Below are 21,894 nucleotides of genomic sequence, written 5' to 3'. Positions count from 1 at the left end.
TCAAATTTGAGTAACCCACCTGTTCTTGTTTAAAGAGTATGAATGACTTTATGTATTTTGGGATACCAACATTTAACAGTAGTTTTCCATAATGCCCATGAGAATTTAGAAATTATCACTTGCTTTTACAGTATATAAAATAGCTATGCTAAAATTCTATTTAACCTTCTACGAATTACAAACAAAATCTAACCTTCTTACTATAGAATTATACTCTGATACACTGGCAAAGCTAACTAATTTTATTGACTCCTTAGTCTCACTCACTATGGAAAATTCAGTATACCAAATGAAAGAATGCCAACCAAACTTTCTAAATGCTTAATTTGCTCTAACAGAACAGACATTTTAATTTGCTTCTCTGAGTTAGCTATTATTTTGTATTGTAGAAAGTCACAGCTCATTTATTATATTAGTTCTAAGTGTAAAATCCTGGGTGGTTTTTTACGTAGGCTATAGGAACCATTCTCATTTTGTTATTATGTTTTCTATGCTATAAACTATACAGATGAGTTGGTGTTCTGGACGGCAACAGAACAAAAATAGTTAATGAACACTTCTTAATAAGAGTTGGTATTCTAATAATAAAATAAATATTTTTTGAATTAATCATTTTTCATAAAACTAGATAATACCTGTATCCAACAGATGGAAAGCTAAAGAGAGAATATGAATATAAATACCATAAATATGCAAGGAAAAACAAGTAAATTTTTGCCATGAATGTAAAAAAATCTGGTCTTCTTGGTTTATAACATTATAAGCATTCTCTTGAAATTATTTATATATCTTAACTATTGTTTTAAATTTGTTGAGACCTATGAACAGCCATGGGAATTATAGATCTCCCCTGGAAAGAAACCTGATCAGCACCCTATATTCCAGAATTAGAACTCTCCCCTGGTTTCTGGTACATATATCTATAAATATAGAAAGGAAGGACTCTTGAGGGGAGATACAAGAAAACAGAATTTTGTTTTATAGTAAAAGTAACTGAAACATATAGTTATAGTATAAGATTAAAAGATTTTAAACATCTTTTAAACGTAATATCTATTTCTGGTTTTTAGCCTTCACTTTTATAAATGAATGTCACTGATTTAGATTAGATGATGTCTTTCAGCATGGAATCAGGCTCTTGTGAGAAATAATTTGAGTTAGACCCATGCTTCGGGATAGTTCTAAGGAAAGTCACGGTAACTATGTAATTGACTACCACAGTATTATAGTTCTTGACAGGCGGGGTTTGGGGGGGAAGCCAGGTACTCTTGGAGTATGGCTAGCATTAAATACATTTAATTCTAAGACTATGGTGGACTGCTACTACATTCTGGCAGGGGAAGGGATATGACTGTTAAGACAGGATAAAATTGAGAATAACTGAATTGAAAATAAAAATTTAGAATAACAAAAATCAATAATCTTTAATTTCATTATATAAATATGATAGTTTTATTTTTCATTCTCATATTACCATTCCTCTCACAATCTTACGTTCTCCCAATACATATTTTATTAAATTCAACTTACAATATTGAAAAAATGCATTTATCATATAAAATAATTCTTTTAATTTTTAAATTCTTACCATGTTGGAATCATCATGCATTTTCTTGCCAATAACTCTAGGGCATAGTAGGTTGCTGGTGCTGCAGAGTCTCCTAGTACTGTGCCCACACAGACTGCCAGCTCCAGTTCATTCCCACGAATAAGGTATGCCATAGCAAGCTTGCTCAATAAGAAAATAATTACTTTGGTTTGAACTATGCTGGCTTGGATCGTCATTCCCACCAAGCTCATAAGGTCGATAAAGTAGGATTAACCTATAATCAATTATTCTTAAAATACTGACTGGAATATTCTTATAAAATATTTATGTAAGAGTAACTACAATTTTCAGGGCCTCCCCTGGTGGAGCAGCGGTTGAGCGCTGGGCTGCAAAGCTGCCCACAGCCACTGCAGCGCTGGTTCGATTCCCGGCCGCTGGCGAGGGTCTCACATGGTACGCAGACCTCTCCTGCCGCCTGCTGCTCCCCTCAGCAGTGTATTTCGTCTGTCTGCCTGTTCTGTTCCTGCTGTGGCTCTGGTGAATTCTCTCACCCTCCCACACTTCTGACTGTAACCAGTGCTTGTATAAATAAATAAATAAATCTTGAAAAAAAAAAAAAGAGTAACTACAATTTTCAGATGAGACAGGTGATAGAGAGACATGGGAAATTTTATAGCTCAGAATTTAAGAGTTTAGAGTTCTTACTCAAATTTTTATAATTAATTAATAAAAATCTCTTCAAAATCCTCAACATATCTTTTGGTCTCCCTGCAGAAAAAAAAATTCAACTTGTTAAAAGCTTCTTTAATACTGTAAATTGTACAATATCAATTATTTCCTAAAGCCAATATAGTAAGGATTCATGCAAGATAGAATCTATTTTTTTATTATTTCCTTACTATATTAATGGATCTCATGGAAAATACCTTAAAAATATAACGTGACGTATATACATATATATAGTATTTATTCAAAAATAATTACAAATAAGTGATTTTATTTGTATAAATTCTTATAATCCTAACAATTATGTAAGAAATAGATAAGGTAGATTTTCATTTCAGAGTTGAGTACATTTGAGACACAGAGAAGTTAAATGACTTGCCCCAAAACAGCATGTGACAAAAACAGGACTCAAAGTCCTATCTTCTGGGCCTCCACAAAGGGTTGAGCATTGCACTATGAAGCAATCCACAGTCTCTGCAGCATGAGTTCGATCCCCGGCCAGAGAGAAACCCACATGGCTCAGCAGACCTCTCCTGTCTCGCCCACTGTCCCCCTCGGCAGTGGATTTCGGTCCGTCTGCCTGTTCTGTTCCCCACTCTGTCTCTGGTGAATCCTCTCGCCCCCCCGCATCTCTGGCCTGTACCCCAGCTCTTGTATGCATAAATAAATAAATCTTTTTTTTAAAAAAGTCCTATCTTCTGAGTCCAAATCCAGTCATTTTTCCATTTGCCTCACTATATCGCTTCTCATATATAATGAAATGCTTAAGTCAGGTTATTACAAGTATACCCCAGGATAAGAAGGCACCCTAATTTTCCCTCTTGAATATAATGCATCTTAAGAGCTTTTCATTCAATGAAACCAATATGAAATGCTGTACCTCAACATTATCCACAGCGAGGTGGCAACAGGCAGCTAGCACTGCTCGACCATCCTGAAAATACCATTCTGCCAGCTCCTTACTGACTCTGTACCGGAGTCTAGAAAGGAAAATGGTAACACAACAATTCCATCCTAAAAGTGAGTCAATACTCTTTCATTATAAGCTTATTACAGTATCAAACAGAATTTAATTGTATATACTTGATTTAGGTGTAAAGCCTGATTTTTTGGAAAAAAACATGTAAGTAAGTAGTCCTTCTCAATGAACTGATTAAGTCTCTTTTCTCCCACACCCAACTGTCAGAAGAAAAGCTTAATTTTCAAATTTTCCATCTTACATAGAATAATTTATGACTCAGCTACGGAGGCCTTAGAAGAATTACATCTGGCCTGAAAATTTAAAACATTTTGGATGTTAAAATCTTGAAAATGCCACATTCAGAAAGGGCAGAGAACAGCAGCAAAGAACTAGGAATGATTCATTAGTCACAACACATTATTTAGTTAACATTTTATACATTTTAGCTTGATAAGTTAAAAAGTTTAAATATCCTACTTTTAGGACAACCACAGGGGTCAACAGAAGTGAGGAAGGTAAACAGGTTTAAAAAAGATCAAAAGACTGAAATATTTTAATTTCCATTTTTTAAAAATAATTATTTGGAGTTGTTCTTCAAAAGAGGACTAAATATTAATTCTAATCTGAGGTCATGGGATTATGAACCATATTTTCATGCTATTATTTAACTGAATTACAGAGAGTTCAGAAAGAGCACACGAACGGTCAGTTACCACCCTACTTCCCAATAGCTGTGACCAGTTTTTAAATATTTAGGTGCTTTATTTGTAATCTCTCTAACTGAAATGCATTTTGCTTTTCTGGAAACTATGTAAAATGTACGTGGGTTTGACATTCCTGACATTACCATACTCATCTAGGGATGATGCTGAATTGGAACTGGATTATGGTGAGAAGCATAGTTGAGACCATCAAGTCCATGTTTACAAAGAAGGATGAACTACATGGTCCTCAAAAAGCCCTACAGGGAAACCAATCATAAGAAATATTGACTCAAAAAATAAATTGCTCACTCATTAAAGTCTTCCTTGTAGACGTCATCAGGATGTGAAGGTCCTTTTGGTGTAGAAATATGTAAGGTTTGCATGTTTCCTTCACAAGCAGCCTGGAATTTGATGGAGTCTTTAATTACTCTTTAGACAACTATTGGTAAATGGTCAATTTCAGAACATTATTTTGAACAAAGATTGACAATCATATTTGGAAATTATGAATTTGGAGGATAACCTTAGAATTTTTGGAAAAAAATGCCAGCCACTTCGTATTGAAATGAAGCCTCAAGTAAATGATTTGAAAAAGTGAATCAGGGCCTCCCCGGTGGCGCAGCGGTTGAGCGCTGGGTTGCGAAGCTGCCCGCAGCCTCTGCGGCACCAGTTCGATCCCCGGCTGCTCCCCGGTCACCGGAGGAGGGTCCCACCTGGCGCGCAGACCTCTCCTGCCGCCCGCTGCTCCCCTCCGCAGTGTACTTAGGTCCTTCTGCCTGCTCTGCTCCCCGCTCTGGCTCTGGTGAATTCTCTCACCCTCCCGCGCTTCTGACTGTACCCAGTGCATGTATAAACAAAACAAACAAACAAACAAATAAAAATAAATAAAACATGCCTCTATAAAAAAAAAAAAGAAAGAAAAAGTGAATCAAACATACATGAAACATTTATAATGCTCAGTGGCATAAACATATGTAACATTCAGAATTTAGAGATGCTTTTATGCTTAAAGATCTGCAATAAATTCTGCACGCCACAGCAAAGTGACTGACGTGGAGACTGAAGGCCAGGGAGGTGGTAGACAACAAACCAGGGAAAAGGCTGTCAATCTCCCCTTCCAGGCCCACCCACCAATGCAGGTAGCTTGGAAATCACCGGTTGTACCTGTGCAATAAGCAGAGCTTCTTTAAGTTGACCTCTTGACATAAAAAAATTAACTAATTTTTTCACATCACCAATGGCTATGCAGTATGGAATGACTTCATCCTTATCTTCCTGGATTAACTGATCAGCTCTCCTAATAAAATAAAAGTGGGGTTTTTAATTACAATATACTAATTTCAAGGTTCTCATTTGGACTAAGATTTTCTGAAATCCTGTCTTCAGAGTGCATAAATTTTCAAGGTTTCAATGGGAGCAATAATACTCATAGTGTGCAGTGTGGACACAGGGGTTCAGAATACTTCAGATTCCTAGAACTTAGGTTAGGGAGCCTATAGTCTGAGGGCTGGAGTCAGCCTGATGTTTAACTTATTGCTGAGAAAATAGGTGCTAGGGAACAGTCTGTATTTCAATGGCAAATATGTTAATCCCTCTGGATTTTGCATTTAGCCTTTGATTGATACTTATTTGTACAAACGAGTTGCAGCTGAAATTTTTCTAAACCACATCCCATGAAAGAAAATCTTTTCATTTTTAATGCCAGAAGCGAGGTAATTCCTTTACAGTTCCAGCACAGTGACTGGCACACAGTGAGCACTAAATAAATATTTGTCGAATGAATGAATAGAATAGAGAATAGATTTAGGCTGTGGCTTGAAAGGTGTCCCCTCAAAGATATGTTGAAGTCCTAACTCACAGTACCTGTGAATGAAAACTCACCTGGAAATAGCGTCTCTGACATTGTCATTAGCTAAGATGGGGTTATACTGAATTAGGGTGGACCCTCAATCCAATGTGACTGGTAGTATTTGGACCCGAGATGCACAGGGATAATGCCATATGCAGAGAGACAGAGGTAGGAGTGGTGTATCTACAAGTCAACGGGTGTTAAGGACTGTAGGTAAACACCAGACACTAGTGGGGAAGCAAGGAATCAATTCTTTTTTAGAGCTTTCAGTAGAAACAACCCAACACAGAACTTTATCATGTTCTAGTCTCCAGAGCTGTGAGAGAATAAATTTCTATTGTTCTAAGTCACCCAGTGTGTGGTATTTAGTAATGGCAGTTCTGGGAAACCAATACATCTCAGGAAAAAATCTTGCTCGCTTATTACATTCTAGAACAAGGGCATTAGTTAAGCTTGTCCAGTGGTAAAACTCTCCTTTGTCATAAGTACCTCCCTTACATCCACAGAAAGGAAATGGTGGGACTTCATGTCTACAAAGAGAACTTCTGAGACTCTTACAGAATCAGTGTTCCATGTACTGTTGGTAGCCCGCGGGAAGTCTAACCATCTGCATTCCAACAGCAATGGAGTAACCAGTGAGGAGATCTACTGATCTGTCATTTTCTCCATTGACAATTTGCCTTGCACTGTCTTTATCCTTTGTCAGCCAAGTGTTATAACAGTAAAATGACTTGTAACTGATTCATTTAATGCATTTTATCAGTGTATATACAATTCAGTTCTTATTTAAAACATGTGAGTTACTATTTACAATGTACCAGTAAAAAAAAAAAAGAATTCTCAAAAGCTACTATCACATTTAAATATTGTCTCTATTTTAACACATTTTGAAACATCTATTTGGACGCAGACTGTCTGCCTTACCTCTGCATTAATTTTTTCCAGTATTTCACAGAGACCCCTGGTGCAATCGACAAGGCTTTGTCCCACTAGAACAAAAGAAAGGAAGAGCAGAAGCGTGTCTATTTTGGTTGTGCTAACTCTTGAGAGTTTGTAAAAATGAGCTCATATTTATAAATTTTGTAGAGTATTTGGATTTCTAGGGAAATTTTTGTATTCTATCTCATTCATTCCAGAGTATAAATATTAATTATTTTAAATTAAGATATATAAATTCTATTATTTAGCAAGGAAAATCCCAAACCTGGAGAGAGAAAGAAGGAAGGGAGTAGATAGGGAGGAGGGAATGAGAGAAAGAAGGAAGGATAGAGAGAAAGGATGCTTGTGTGTGCATATGTGTGTTTGTAAACAGATATTAACTAGTAGTTCAAAAAATATATTCACTCATTTCCAACACAATACCAGAGCATTTTTTCTGTATATTCTATGTTTAAAATAATAAATACAGTAATTTTCATTTCACTGTTATATTTAACAAATATCAATGTTATTCCCATTTTTCTTTCTCCACTCATTTTTAAAAATATTTTATTTTATATAATTCTCACATCATTTTTCATTTTTGCACAATGTGTGCATTTTCATTTTGGTTACATTCCCCATACAATTGCACCCCCTAATCCTTCTTCTCCCCGCCTCCCCCCGTAGTGTGTCTCTGGTTTATAGGTGCTTGTTGATTTTGATTTTTACTTTGTATTAATTAGTCTTTTTCCTGGTCCCTTATTTAGGTTTTCTAAATTCCTGCTATGAGTGAGACCATCCGGTATTTTTCTTTTTCTTTCTGACTTATTTTGCTGAGCATGATCCCTTCTAGCTCCATCCATGTTGCTGCAAATTGCATGTGTTTATCTTTTTTGATTGCTGTCTCCACTCATTTTTAATAAATTTTATTCATTATCACTTCTTTCTCTATAGTTAATAATACCTGTCTTCATATTTAAAAAAACACACAACTATTTAAGAAGCTCTTTTGCTCAATCAAGACTAATGGTTTCTATTACTTGAAAATGTGGCTTTCACTAAATTCAAGTCTGGATGGAAACTGAGAAGATAATATTCTGAAATATCACTATAGTAATCAAAGCTGTATTTTAAATATAGATCTCCAAAGCCAGTAGAGTTCTATTGCATTTTAAAGCTCAAAACTTGCTAACTGGCCTGAAAATAATTGGTTCAACTATATGAAGGTGATTTTAATACTACATTTAAAACTATGTTACCTTTTAAAAAAGGTAACTTAAATATGTTCTTAAGGGACATCTGTCTTTATTATAGTAGAGATAAATGGAAGGAAGAAGTTGACCTGTAGATTAACTTTGAGTGTATCAAGCTTTTCAATTACAACATGTCTTGTAAATGAAAAGATGAAATGTTTCCCTAATTTCATAGTATTAATCTTACAGAACTAGAAACTACTTGTAAGGAAGTGATAATGAACAACTATAAGAACATCTATATTTACAGAGGATTTTTTTTTTTTGGAAGGGTGGGGAAAATTTTTGTGGAACTAAAATACAAATGCAGAAAAATGAAAGGGTGAGGGCCTCCCCTGGTGGGGCAGGTGGTTGAGCACAGTGCTGTGAAGCTGTCCGCAGCCTCTGCAGCACTGGTTCCATCCCGGCCACCCAGGGAGATTCCCACATGGCATGGCAGACCTCTCCTGCCACACCTGCTGCTCCCCTCAGCAGTGTATTTCAGTCAATCTGCCTGTTCTGCTCCCCGCTCTGTCTCTGATGAATCCTGTCACCCTCCTGCGCATCTGGCCTATACTCTGGTTCTTGTATGCATGAATAAATAAATACTTAAAAAAATATATGCTTATGTTAAAAATAAAAAAAAGGGTGAAATTTTCACAAACAACATACTCACATAACCAGCACCCTACTCAAGAAACAGAAGTTTCTCCTCCCTTTTGTGCTATTTTGGTCCCTACCCGCCTCTCAAAGGTAATCACACTCCTGAATTTTGACAGCATAGATTCATCCTGACCTTTTTGAAAATTCTGTTTCTTTTTTCTTTTTTTTAATTCATTCCTCTATAAAAATCAGACTGTGTTTTAGGAGCATCCTTCACCAGATGATCCTCAGTAGACACTTTCTAGCTAGTGTGGGATTTAGTTAAGATAAATATTATTAAAAGGGGAGTTCTCTATGGCCAAATTAACCCATTAAATATTTTTTAGGAATGAAAGATTCTGGCCTAGGGCAGTGCTTCTTAAACATTAGCATGCATGAAAACAACCTGGATGATTTATAAAAGCACAGTTTCTATCCTATAGGGTTTGGGGTAGACAGTGTATGGCTGACACGTTTCCAGGTAATGATGATGTAGTTTGCCTGGGGATCTCTTCGATAACTACTATACCAAGGTATACACATGATATCAGAATGGCTGAGAACCAATAAGATCTAGAAAAAGAAAATATAGCATTTACAATTCAACTCATACTAACTCATTAAATTTGCCTTCATAGCACATTTTACCTCTCCAAGTTCAACCATTAGTTCACAGTATCTCTGAATATGTCCTAATCTCAAGTGAATTTCAGCAGCTTCCTTCAGTCTTTCCTCTTTAGTGGGTACACCGATACCTCCACCAAATTTAGACATCTTGACTGTTGTTAGTTCTTGGGCTTCAGACTGATTGAAAAGAACATGAAAGTTTCTAAATGTTGTTATACAAGAGCTGGTGATAACAGATGACCCTAAAACTATGCTATAGATACATATTTTAAAAGCATCAAACACTAGTAATTAAATATTAAAAAATTACCTTTCTCTATAAAATATACCTCTTTTAACATAACATTTAATATGGGGCGGGCGGGGAGAAGGCAGTGGAAGGGAGAAGCTGAATTCCATTGTCCTTAAAACTATGGAAGTTTGTGTTATACAGAAATACAGAAGCCAAAAGGTAGGGATAAAGTGGTAGCTGACTAGTGAGAGACATACAGAGGTCTCTAGTGAAAATTAAAATTATTGGAGCACTCCGGCTCCTATACTGTCTATAGTAACAGTTATAATCATGAGTCGATTAGATTGCAATTAAAGGAATTACTACTTCTTTATGAAAGCAATTGTTTCTTATGACCATCAAATCCACATCACTGGCTTAATTCTTTCTAGTCTCTAATAGTTAAGCATTGATAGTTCATTGCACATACACAAGGTGTTTCTTCTTTCTGGTTCTAGGACTGGTTGTTATTGATACTAGATATGTTGACCCAAGTATGAGAACAGTTTTAGTAAAATATATCCCTGAACAGAGGCTCTGAGACTAAACTCAGAGCGGCTTGTCTGTCATAATCATCTGTTAGACTGGGAAAGACAGTGTTTTAAGTAGTTCCAAGTGACCTTTGAAGGATTTCATGAGATTTGTGAAACTTGTGAAAACCATTGCTACCTTAACCTGTTCTCAAAAAATTCACCTTCCTAGACTGATTTACAACAAAGATTTAATTCCACAGTCTTCACTTATTTTAACTCTATCAACTTTAATCATATACTTTTTAAAATTTTATATTTTAATAGTGAAAAGACAAAAACAATTTTTGCTTGAGGACATCATATTTGCATACTTACAGTTCTGAATTTTATCAGATGTTTCAAATGCATTATTCCTTTACAGTAGTTTTGAGGAAGTAAGCTATCGTCTTGCCCTTTTATCACAGCAACTAAATTCCATAAATTGTCACTGCCACCTGGAGGCTAAAAAGTTAATACAGAATAACCAAAGATAGAATGAATTAAAACCCCACAGCATTTGCTGCTTCAAAAAATAACACAAGCGAGTCTAAATTTAAAATTCATAACAAACAAAATAATAACGATATTTTATGTCATTTATTGTTTTTTTTTTTGTTTCTATTTGCTTTCTGGTACTGTGCAGATTATGTTCAAAGAGACTTACTGAATTTGAGATGATGCATGCAAATATTCATAACAGTAACAATGGTTGTATTGATTCACTTTGGTTCAGGGGCAAATGTTCATATTTAATTCCTATATACTTACCGATAAACATTCTGAAAACCATCTTAGTTTTTTCATTCGAGGATTACTAGTTAGCTTCTCTATTTCTTGTTTAATATCTCTTGACACTTTACCACACAATAGAGGAGGGGTTCCTTGTTCTATAGCATAATCTGGAGAAAAGACATAATTTGGTGAATAAAAAGATTGCTTATAAAATATTATTTTGAAATAAAATTCAGTACGTAAATATTTCCAATACCAGTGTTCCCGATAATTTCTTCCCAAGATCTGTCTGCCAGAATATTTATTTGTAAAGGAGAGATGAGAGATGTGAGTGACCATAGTCTCACTGTTGAGTCACGGGAGCAAGAGGCCATAGTGAAGGGGCGACGTGGATGGCAAGTGAGACCTGATGGAAAAACACACCGATTGTAAGAGAAGTAAACATCGAAAATAATATATGCATACTCTTAATTAATTGTCAGGTTAGAGAATGAAATTACAGAAATTGAAGAAAAGATTAACACTCTATATGTATTTCAATTAAAATAGTAGTATTCTGATTTTTAATTTGGTAAGTTGTTTTAAAGTATATATAAATATTTATACTATGTCATTTTTTTAAACCTTCTAACCACTTACATTTTGCTGTGATCCAAATTTTATAAACATTATGACTGAACAAAAAAGGCAACTGACTTGATTTCCTGAAGCCCTGATTGGCAGTATGTGTGCCCACCCTCCCATGCGTCAGTCAATCCAGGGGACACAGTCCTGCTCCCAAGTGTTTCTTGGGATTGTCAGAGTTTAAGTAATTTTTATATGCGCCCCACAAAACTTCTCCAAGATTGGGGTTATGAAGCCATGTTTTAAATGACTGAAAGGTTCTATCTTGGCTGCAACTAATACAAGAATGTAATAAATTATTTAGCATTTCTAGAAATATGACAAAAAATTGACTAGTGTTAGAAAGCAAATGATATTGCATGAAAATGCTGAAATTATATTTCAGTTGGTCAAACAGAAAACATAGTGTAACATCAATGGGCATAGTTATCTGTGAATTAATAGATGGGTGGTTGGGAGTTCTAATTAGAAGATGAAAAAGGAATTGGGGGTCTCAATTTAGAATGTCAAAAAATAGGATTCTCTCTAACACACACAGTCACATACTAACTAAAGGAATGGCCATTAGTGTAAAGCATATGGAAACAAATGGCTAGTAATAGGGTTACTTTCTCTAAAGAATCATTTTGCATTCTTAATTCATCTACTTACTCTCATCAAGGTTTGGGTAGGCAAAGGAGAAGGCATGTGAAAAAGGTAAGAAATCTGATTTTCCATACTCAACTCAATTATATTAAAAACAGTATGTTAAAAAACAAAACATTGTCCTAAATATTCAAAATAAAGGAATTGTATATATTATATATGTATATATGTACACATCTATATATTATATATGTATATACCACTTTATTACTCATTTCCTATTTTACAACTTACCTCTTAAGTGACAGTAAGGGAATGAAGAAAAATTCAAACCATATATGTACATGTATGCCTGTGTGTGTGTGTGTGTGTGTGTGTACAGAAATAAAATACAGCTGCAAAGACAGAGAAAGACCCTGCAGTACTAACAATACTTATCGCCTGATAATTTCTGATGACATTTTCTATGGCCTTCTTTGTATGATGACATCTCAATAATAAACACATACTGTTTTTAAGGAGAAAAATATTGTTTGAAAATGAAACAAGAACTCCTCAAAAATATTGCATTGCTCAGAATGGATAAGTATTGTTAATAGCAAGATAACAAATAGATGAAAAACATTTTACCATATACATCTGCACCATGGTCGTATACAGTATCCAAACAAATTCCTTCTCGAGTGTCCCATACTTTTATAGTGTAGTCCCAGCTGCCAGATATTAGCAAATATGGAATCTCAGTATTCCACATTAAGCCCCTCACTGGTGCAGTGTGTCCACTGAGAATATTTATGCAGGCATCTTGAGTATAATCCCAGATTCGAACAGAACTGAAAACAGATTATGCACATAACAACATTCAGATTTTAATTTATCTAAAGCATTAACATTATTAATGGAGCACCAAGATTAGTTCTTTTTTTTTAATAATTTTTTTTTATAGAGGCATTTTTTTTAATTTATTTGTTTGTTTGTTTTGTTTACACATGCACTGGGTACAGTCAGAAGCGCAGGTGGGTGAGAGGATTCACCAGAGCCAGAGCGGGGAGCAGAACAGGCAGAAGGACCGAAGTACACTGCTGAGGGGAGCAGCGGGCGGCAGGAGAGGTCTGCGCGCCATGTGGGACCCTCCTCTGGTGACCGGGGAGCAGCCGGGGATCGAACCGGCGCCGCAGAGGCTGTGGGCAGCTTCGCAACCCAGCGCTCAACCGCTGCGCCACCGGGGAGGCCCAAGATTAGTTCTTAATATATTGTTAGTTCTTGATATATTGAAGAAAGATTTTGTTTCAAGACATAAGATTCTCTTCTTTAAAGCAGATGAAAATGAGTATTTAATTTACTTAGATTTATCTTATTCCAATGTATTTTTTACTTGTTTTACTATTCATTTACTACTGATACTAAACTGATACTAAACTATTTAACAGTTCATATGTGAAAATTTTTTTCTTAAGATGAGACACAAAAGGTCAAAAGAAAATATGACTAATAAAGATACACTAATTTGACTACTTGATTATTTGTAAATTATGAAAATTTTAGATGTGTGATGATGGATATTATTTGAAAAATGAACTCATGTTCATGCATATATCAATACAGTAATCATCCCTTCATATTCTTGTCAATAGAATAAGTTGTTTAGTGTGGAATCATCCTCTAATTGGAATGATGACATTGAATCTGATTGCATAAATTACAAATGACAGCGAAATAAAATTTGAATTCAAAATTAACTTTGTCCAATTTTGCTGAAAAATTCTCAGTAAACCTTTAGCCACAGATTTGTATCAACTTGACAATATCAAATATGAACACTTCCAGGTTACATTATGCTATAAAAGAGACATATTTATATATGTATTTTTTCCTTTAAACATATATCTCCTTTTGCTTTATGTAAAAAGACTTCTTTCTTTTTTTCTACCATATCCTAGCATAGGACAATGTATCCAAACAATCAAAAGCCTGATATTTTTGGTGCTAATTTTATATATATATATATATGCTAATTTTCATATATATATAAAATATATACTAGCATTTAAATTAATTTAAGCTTGATCATTTTTATAAAAAAAGAATATATTGATTTGTATCAAATATCATCATGGGGGAGCTGAAACAGTTGTGTTTGTTTTTATTAATTAGATGAAATAAACTTTAAGCTTTGTAGAGCTAACGTATGTTTGCTTTTTTTTTTTTTTTTGGTCATACATATCAAGAGCTTTGATATAACATGCTATACATTGGGAAAGTCTGAGATTTCAAGGCTAAAAGCACAGTATTTGTGAATTCTGCCATGAGTACACAAGCAATTAATAGTTTCTCTACTACAATTCTGTTTTTTACTGAAAGGTGCTAGATAACCTTAGTTAGATGCACCTGTCATCTATATGATTATGAAAGGGACCAAAATCAGAAGTTAGTAAATGCATTCAACTTTCATTCATTTTAGTCAGTAAAATGCTTACTGGTATCTTTTTGACAAATATTTCTTAGATTATATATTTTTTTCATGTAGAATAGAATTTAGATGCCATAGTCTATGTTATAAGACTGGAATAATCTCATAAATAAACTCAGTCACCTTCACATGATAACCTTATTAAAAGCAACATTTCAATTAATAATCCACAAAAAAAATCACAATTGTATTTCATTTTAAATATGTATTTATGGCAAAATTTCAAGATAAAAATATTTATTCAACACAAAGTCTATGGTTACTAATTACTAGCACTTTTACCTACATAAACTAAAACTTTTCTTAACTAAATTTATCTTGTATTTAAACAGTTGCCAAATTATATTATGTAAATCCATTTTTAATATAAAATAAAGATAAGATTACAGTTATTTTCACAAACCCAGAAAATCATTAAATAACTATTTAAAAAAAATCTTCTCCTCATACTGAAAGTGATGATCTCCTTTTATTCCATTTTAATATATAAATAGTTTAGCTGTAAAGAAGTAGAAAGCAAGACCATGATGATAATATAAACATGACAACATTTTACATTTGGTTGATGCAAGTAGGACCTCGGTTAGCTGCTACTTGTTAAGGATATATTTACACATAGAAGTTGGATCAGATAAATATGTACATTTCTAGAAAATTATTAGTTTATAATTTTAAGAACTGGAAAATCAGTTCTGTCCACAACTACATACCCATCATCAGAACCACTGCAAAGAATTCCTTCCCTCAGAGGAGACCATCTGACATGGAACACTTTTGCCGTGTGCCCACTGAAAACTTTCAGTGGTTGATCAGAACTGGTGGCCACATAATAGACACGGACGTTTTTGTCTTCACAGCCAGTGGCTATCATGTCTCTGTAACATTGCCAATAGTGCAGTAAAATATGAAAAATAGTCCAGACTCACAACTTCTTTAATATTCTCAGAACTTTATATTTTACAACTTTCAGGTCTTAAGAAAAGCCCCCAATGGTGACTGATAATATCTGCTTACTGGCTGGTAGCAAATTTTTTAATTACTACATGTCCTGACCACTTGGTAAATTGTTTCATGGTGTGGGTACAAATCCCAACACTGCCCCTTGAAGTGGCCAACAAGCATCTGACATTCATAATCCTGGCTTCCCAGTTCTCTTTGATGACTGTCCCAAATGTAAATGCTTAACTGTTTGAGGTAACTAAGGAGGCCCTGGAAATAAAATAAATGTGTGGATGTGACCTGTTAGTGATCTTTGCTCATTTTTCTCAAGAGGGTGAAATAAGCGAAGCAATTATTTGTACCCTGGTGGTCATACTGGAACATCATTTGGAAAAGAATTATGAGTATATGAAGCACACCTGCCAGGACAGTCTCCCTAAGGAACATTTATTTAAACAATCACATAAACAGTACTCACACTCTAAGGTATAAAGGGAAAGCGATACACTTTGGAATGAAATGTCAAATGTCAAAACGTTCTCCAGACTTCAAATTACTGATTTTTGTCACATGGGTCACCTGGGTCACAATACTTATATTTATTTAAGCCCACATGCAGAAATGAACCAATTGGTAAAATGGCATGCCAGTCTCTAAATGTGCAGATTATATCTTCCCAAAGCTCGCTGAGAAGTGGGCCAGTTACTATATGTGAGAATATACATTTTGCATAATGCAAATATTTACATATATACATTTTGTATACATGTGTATATACATAGGGGGAAATGAAACGAAATAATCATTCAAAGAATTCATACACAGACAGCAATTATAAATTCAGAAACACTTTATGAATAAAATAAGTTCATGGTGATTTTTTGCTTATCTTCTAAAATGTTAACTGGAATATTAATACAATAATCAGAACATTTTAAAAATAGTATTTTAAAGGAAAAATGAAATTTATTAAGTATACTTGGCTGCAAACATAATAGTTAGGTACAGAGGACTTCCAATATCACTGTTTTAAAAAACTTTTTAGCCAACTAGTCATTTTATTTTTTTTTTAAACTTTTTTTTTTAAGATTTATTTATTTATTGGGCACTCTCCAACCGGCAGAGGGGAGGAAACAACAAACCAAAACGGCCAACAAGAAAAACGGACGCAGTAAGCGGGACTGTGAGTGGAAAGGAACTATTTCAGCCACCACACCCCGTGAACGGGAGCTGTGGAGAACCCTGCAGGATTCGCCGCTGCGGTGAGCGAACGGCTCCTGGCGCCATTAGAGAAGAACAAAGACCCTGGGAGACGCGCACACAGCCCGGGCTGCCGGTAAGCTTGCGCGGATAGCGGCGCGCTCGGCGCGCTTGAAAAGCAAGTGCAGACCAGGATCGCGGCTGCCCAGGTCCCCGCGCCTGCGACCTAGGCTTGGGAGACGACCTAGGCTTGCGGGGAGGCGCGGAGGTCCTCACTGAGGTGAAGGTCCCTCCCTGAGTGAGCAAGAACCAGGCGCCCAGGCACGGGAGCGGTGCAAAAGGCGCCCTTCCCGCGCCACTGAACTGGGCTACAGCCCGCGTCCTGGAACTGAGGGCTTTGGAACTGAGACCCAGGGCACGAAATTAGGGGCGTGGGTTCCCCACGACGGTGGGGCACAAGGCAGACACAGCACCCCAAAGCTGTTGAGGTGTACCCTACCATCCCCGCTCTGCTCCCTGTCCCACGGCGTGGAAAATCAGCTCCCCAAGAAGGGCTCTAGGAGAGATCTTTGGCGCCACCTAGCGACTTGTAGACAGCACAGGCTCCTGAAGGAGCTAGTGGCCAGCTGGGGAGTTAGCCCACACCGGGCCCCTTCCGAACAAGTAGTCAGAGCCCACAGGGAGAGCGAGCACCCACAGCCAGGGCAGACCAGGCACGCAGAAGAGTGTGCCTGACACCGGACGCGCAGGGAGTGTGTCCCACATCACCATTTTAGAACAGGGACATTTCTTCAGTAAAGACTACCTGCAGAAGGCTTCCTCAGGAGCCAGAGGTGAGCGGGGGAAGTTCGCCCACGCCAGACCCCCTCTGGCCTGCAGTCCAAGCCCAGAGGGGGAGCAGGAACCCACCGCCGGGGCAGACCAGGCGCACAGGGGAGTGTGTCCCCACATCGACATTTTAGGACAGGGACCTTTCTCCAATAAAGACTGCTTGAAACTGACAGATGACTCCAGGAGGAACCAGAGGGGAGAAGAGAAGCCCACCCAAGATGCCGGCCAGTCCCAACAACACAGTGTCCCAACGCATACGGCAAATTAGAAAACAGACAGTAGGGAGGAGAAGAACCACACGCAACCTAGCAACTCTCCAGAGAAAAAGCACACCACAAAAAGAAAACCAGCCCCCAGATGGCAACGACAGTAACTTGGAAGAACTTCTGAGCCTTCCAGAAAGAGAATTTAAAATTGCCGTGATTAAAAAACTGACAGAAGTCATAAAGGAAAACAATGATAAGGGAAAAATAATCAACGATCAGAAGAATGAAATTGAGTCCCTAAAGAGGGAAGTAAAAGAAATGCAGGAGATCAAAGAATTAGTGGAAGAACTAAAGAATTCTGGGAAAAGCAATGAAAGCAGAATTGATGAAATGGAAGAACGAATAAGTGCTCTTGAAGACACAGAAATAAAAAGAACCAAAACAGAAAAGGAAAGAGAAGTACGAAGGAAAAAGAATGAAGAAAGACTTCGGGAACTATCTGACTCCATGAGGAAAGGAAATATAAGAGTTATAGGAATACCAGAAGGAGAGGAGAGAGAAGTAGGAACAGAGAAAATATTCAAAGAGATAATTGAAGAGAACTTCCCAAATGTGAAGAAGGAGCTGAAAATTGATATACAAGAAGCAAGAAGAACACCAAACTTCCACGACGAAAGAAAAAATACAGCAAGACACATAATAGTAAAGCTCCCAAGAATCCAGGACAAGGAAAAAATAATGAAGCTGGCAAGAGGGAAGAAACAGATAACATTCAAAGGAAAGCCAATCAGGCTGACATCAGACTTCTCTGAAGAAACACTACGGGCAAGGAGAGAGTGGAGGGACATAGTCAACAGACTCCAAGAAAACAGATGCCAACCAAGAATACTCTATCCCGCAAAGCTCTCCATCCTCTTTGAAGAAAGAATATGGACCTTCCCAGACAAACAGAAACTCCGGAATTTCATTGCAACTAAACCCCCACTCCAAAAAATACTACAAGGAGTCCTAAAGCCAGAACCTCAGAGGGACGAATAACAATGAAAGAAGGCCAAAAAAAAAAGTTATTAAAAGAATAAATAAATAAAATCAAAGGAAAGACAAACACAATGGCAAATACAGATGTTAACATATCAATATTAACTCTAAATGTAAATGGACTAAACTCTTCAATAAAAAGACACAGAGTTGCAGCCTGGATTAAGAAACAAAACCCAACCTTTTGCTGTCTCCAGGAAACACATTTAGCTACAAAAGATAAAAATAGGCTCAAAGTCAAAGGATGGAAAACAATCCTACAAGCAAATGGGCCAAAAAAGAAAGCAGGAACAGCTATACTTATATCAGATAAAACAGATTTCAAACTCAAAAAGATAAAAAGAGACCCCAATGGTCACTACATTATGATCAAGGGGACAATACTTCAAGAAGAAATAACACTCATTAACATATACTCACCAAACGAAGGAGCACCAAAATATATCAGACAACTGTTGTCTTCTCTGAAAACAGACATCAGAGAAAACACATACGTAGTGGGAGACTTCAACACACCACTATCAACAATGGATAGATCAACAAGACAAAAAATAAGTAAAGAAACCAAAGCTCTAAATAAGGACCTAGAGCAATTGGGCTTAACAGACATCTATAGAACACTAAACCCCAGAAAAACGGAGTACACATTTTTCTCAAGCGCACACGGATCATTCTCCAGGATCGATCACATACTGGGGCACAAGACAAACATCAACAGATACACCAAGATTGAAATCATACCAACCATCTTTTCTGACCATGAAGGCATCAAACTAGAACTAAACCATAAAAAGAAGGCAAGGAACTTTCCTACCTCATGGAGATTAAAAACCACACTACTGGAAGACCAATGGACTAATGAGGAGATCAAAGAAGAAATTAAAAAATTTTTTGAATTGAACGACAAGGAGGACACCAATATCCTAAATGTATGGGATGCAGCAAAAGCAGTAATAAGAGGAAAATATATAGCAATAGAAGCTCACATCAAGAAACAAGAAAGAACTCAAAGAAACAACCTAATCTCGAAGCTCAAAGATCTAGAAAAAGAGCAACAAAAAAACCCCAAAACCAGTAGAAGAAAAGAAATAATAAAAACCAAAGCAGAAATAAATGAAATTGAAACTAAAAAAACAATCCAAAAGATCAATGAAACCAAGAGCTGGTTCTTTGAAAAAATCAATAAAATAGACAAACCCCTAGCCAGGCTCACAAAGGAAAAAAGGGAGAAAGCACAAATAAACAGGATCATCAATGAAAGAGGAGAAATCACAACGGACACAGCAGAAATCAAAAGAATAATCAGTAACTACTATGAACAGTTATATGGAAATAAGTTTAATAATCTAGAGGAGATGGACAAATTCCTACAACTCTACAATCACCCAAAGCTAGATAAAGAAGAAATAGAACACCTAAACAGACCAATTACAATTAGCGAAATTGAAATGGTAATCAAAAACCTCCCCAAAAACAAAAGCCCAGAACCTGATGGATTTACAAATGAATTCTACCAAACATTCAGAGACGAATTAGTGCCTATCCTTCACAAACTCTTCCAAAAAATTGAGAAGGAAGGGACAATACCAAACACGTTCTATGAAGCCAACATTACACTAATACCAAAACCGAACAAGGACAACACTAAAAAGGAAAACTACAGGCCAATCTCCCTAATGAACACTGATGCAAAAATCCTCAATAAAATTTTAGCCATCAGAATCCAACAATGTATCCATAAGATAATTCACCACGACCAAGTAGGATTCATTCCAGGGGCACAAGGATGGTTTAACATCCGAAAATCAATCAACGTTATTCAACACATCAACAAAAAGAAATATAAAAACCATATGATAATATCAATAGATGCTGAGAAAGCTTTCGACAAAGTGCAACACCCATTCATGATAAAATCCCTTGAAATTCTTGGGATACAAGGAACATACCTCAACATCATAAAGGCCATCTATGACAAGCCAACAGCCAGCATCATTCTCAATGGTGAAAAGCTGAAAGCAATTCCATTAAGATCTGGAACAAGACAAGGATGTCCACTCTCACCACTGCTTTTCAATATAATACTGGAAGTCCTAGCCAGGGCAATAAGACAAGAGAAAGACATCCAAGGAATCCAAATAGGAAAAGAAGAAGTCAAACTATCACTATTTGCAGACGATATGATATTATACATAGAGAACCCCAAAAACTCCACAGAAAAGCTAATTCAACTCATCAATCAGTTCAGTAAAGTGGCAGGATACAAAATCAACACGCAAAAGTCAGTAGCCTTCCTATACACAAACAATAAATCTGAAGAAGAAGAAATCAAAAAAACCATCCCTTTTGTTATTGAAACAAAAAAAATCAAATATTTGGGAATAAATCTAACAAAAGAGATAAAGGACCTATACAAAGAAAACTATAAAACACTGTTAAAAGAAATAGAAGAAGACACAAAGAAATGGAGAGACATCCCCTGCTCGTGGATTGGAAGAATAAACATTATTAAAATGGCCATCCTTCCAAAAGCAATATACAGATTCAATGCTATTCCAATCAAAATTTCAATGTCATTCTTCAAAGAAATAGAACAATTATTGATGAAATTCATATGGAATCACAAAAAACCCCGAATAGCCAAAGCTCTCCTGAAAAAAAAAGAAGGGAATGGAGGCATTACACTCCCAGACTTCAAGCTATACTACAAAGCCATAATCATCAAAACTGCATGGTATTGGAACAAGAACAGACATACAGACCAATGGAATAGAATAGAAAATACAGAAATAAATCCACAGATTTATGGTCAACTAATCTTTGACAAAGGAGCAAAGACTATGCATTGGAGCAAAGAAAGTTTGTTCAATAAATGGTGCTGGGAAAACTGGGTCGCTACATGCAAAAGAATGAAGCTTGACCACTACCTCACACCATACACAAAAATCAACTCAAAATGGATTAAAGAACTAGACATAAGACCTGAAACCATAAAATATATAGAAGGAAATATAGGCGAAACACTACGTGATCTGCACATCAAAGACATCTTTACAGACACATCACCCAAAGCAGTGATAGTGAAGGCAAAGATAAACAGCTGGGACTACATCAAATTAAAGAGCTTCTGCACAGCAAAAGAGACAATAACAAAAACAAAGAGAAACCCCACCAACTGGGAGAACATTTTTGCACCCAACACTAATGATAAAGGACTGATCACAAAAATCTGCAAAGAGCTGATGAGACTCAGCAACAACAAAGAAAATAATCCA

The 21,894-nt window shown here is 36.2% G+C and overlaps 1 protein-coding gene across 4 annotated transcripts in view; it reads right to left on the bottom strand.

The window, feature by feature from the left end:
- Nucleotides 1-21,894, bottom strand: part of WDR17 (WD repeat domain 17) — an 82,479-nt gene that overhangs the window by 12,982 nt on the left and 47,603 nt on the right. For all 4 annotated transcript variants that reach the window (XR_008554054.1, XM_037526462.2, XM_037526464.2 and 1 more), the window contains 11 exons: nucleotides 15,116-15,280; nucleotides 12,566-12,768; nucleotides 10,983-11,132; nucleotides 10,763-10,893; nucleotides 10,331-10,456; nucleotides 9,233-9,388; nucleotides 6,714-6,778; nucleotides 5,105-5,237; nucleotides 4,250-4,341; nucleotides 3,156-3,255; nucleotides 1,589-1,728 (listed from right to left, as the gene is read on the bottom strand). Coding sequence is in view for 3 of the 4 variants with exons in the window: in XM_037526462.2 (XP_037382359.1) it covers nucleotides 1,589-1,728; nucleotides 3,156-3,255; nucleotides 4,250-4,341; nucleotides 5,105-5,237; nucleotides 6,714-6,778; nucleotides 9,233-9,388; nucleotides 10,331-10,456; nucleotides 10,763-10,893; nucleotides 10,983-11,132; nucleotides 12,566-12,768; nucleotides 15,116-15,280 (1,461 nt within the window). In the remaining variant the exon portion in view is untranslated. The remainder of the gene's footprint in view (nucleotides 1-1,588; nucleotides 1,729-3,155; nucleotides 3,256-4,249; nucleotides 4,342-5,104; nucleotides 5,238-6,713; nucleotides 6,779-9,232; nucleotides 9,389-10,330; nucleotides 10,457-10,762; nucleotides 10,894-10,982; nucleotides 11,133-12,565; nucleotides 12,769-15,115; nucleotides 15,281-21,894) is intronic.

The sequence above is a fragment of the Talpa occidentalis genome, unplaced genomic scaffold (genome assembly GCF_014898055.3).
Source record: "Talpa occidentalis isolate TD23 unplaced genomic scaffold, MPIMG_talOcc4v2.1 talOcc4.4, whole genome shotgun sequence".
In the NCBI taxonomy this organism is placed as follows: Eukaryota; Metazoa; Chordata; class Mammalia; order Eulipotyphla; family Talpidae; genus Talpa; species Talpa occidentalis.
Note: the sequence above shows the minus strand (reverse complement) of the source record. Positions and strands in the feature narration are given on the sequence as shown.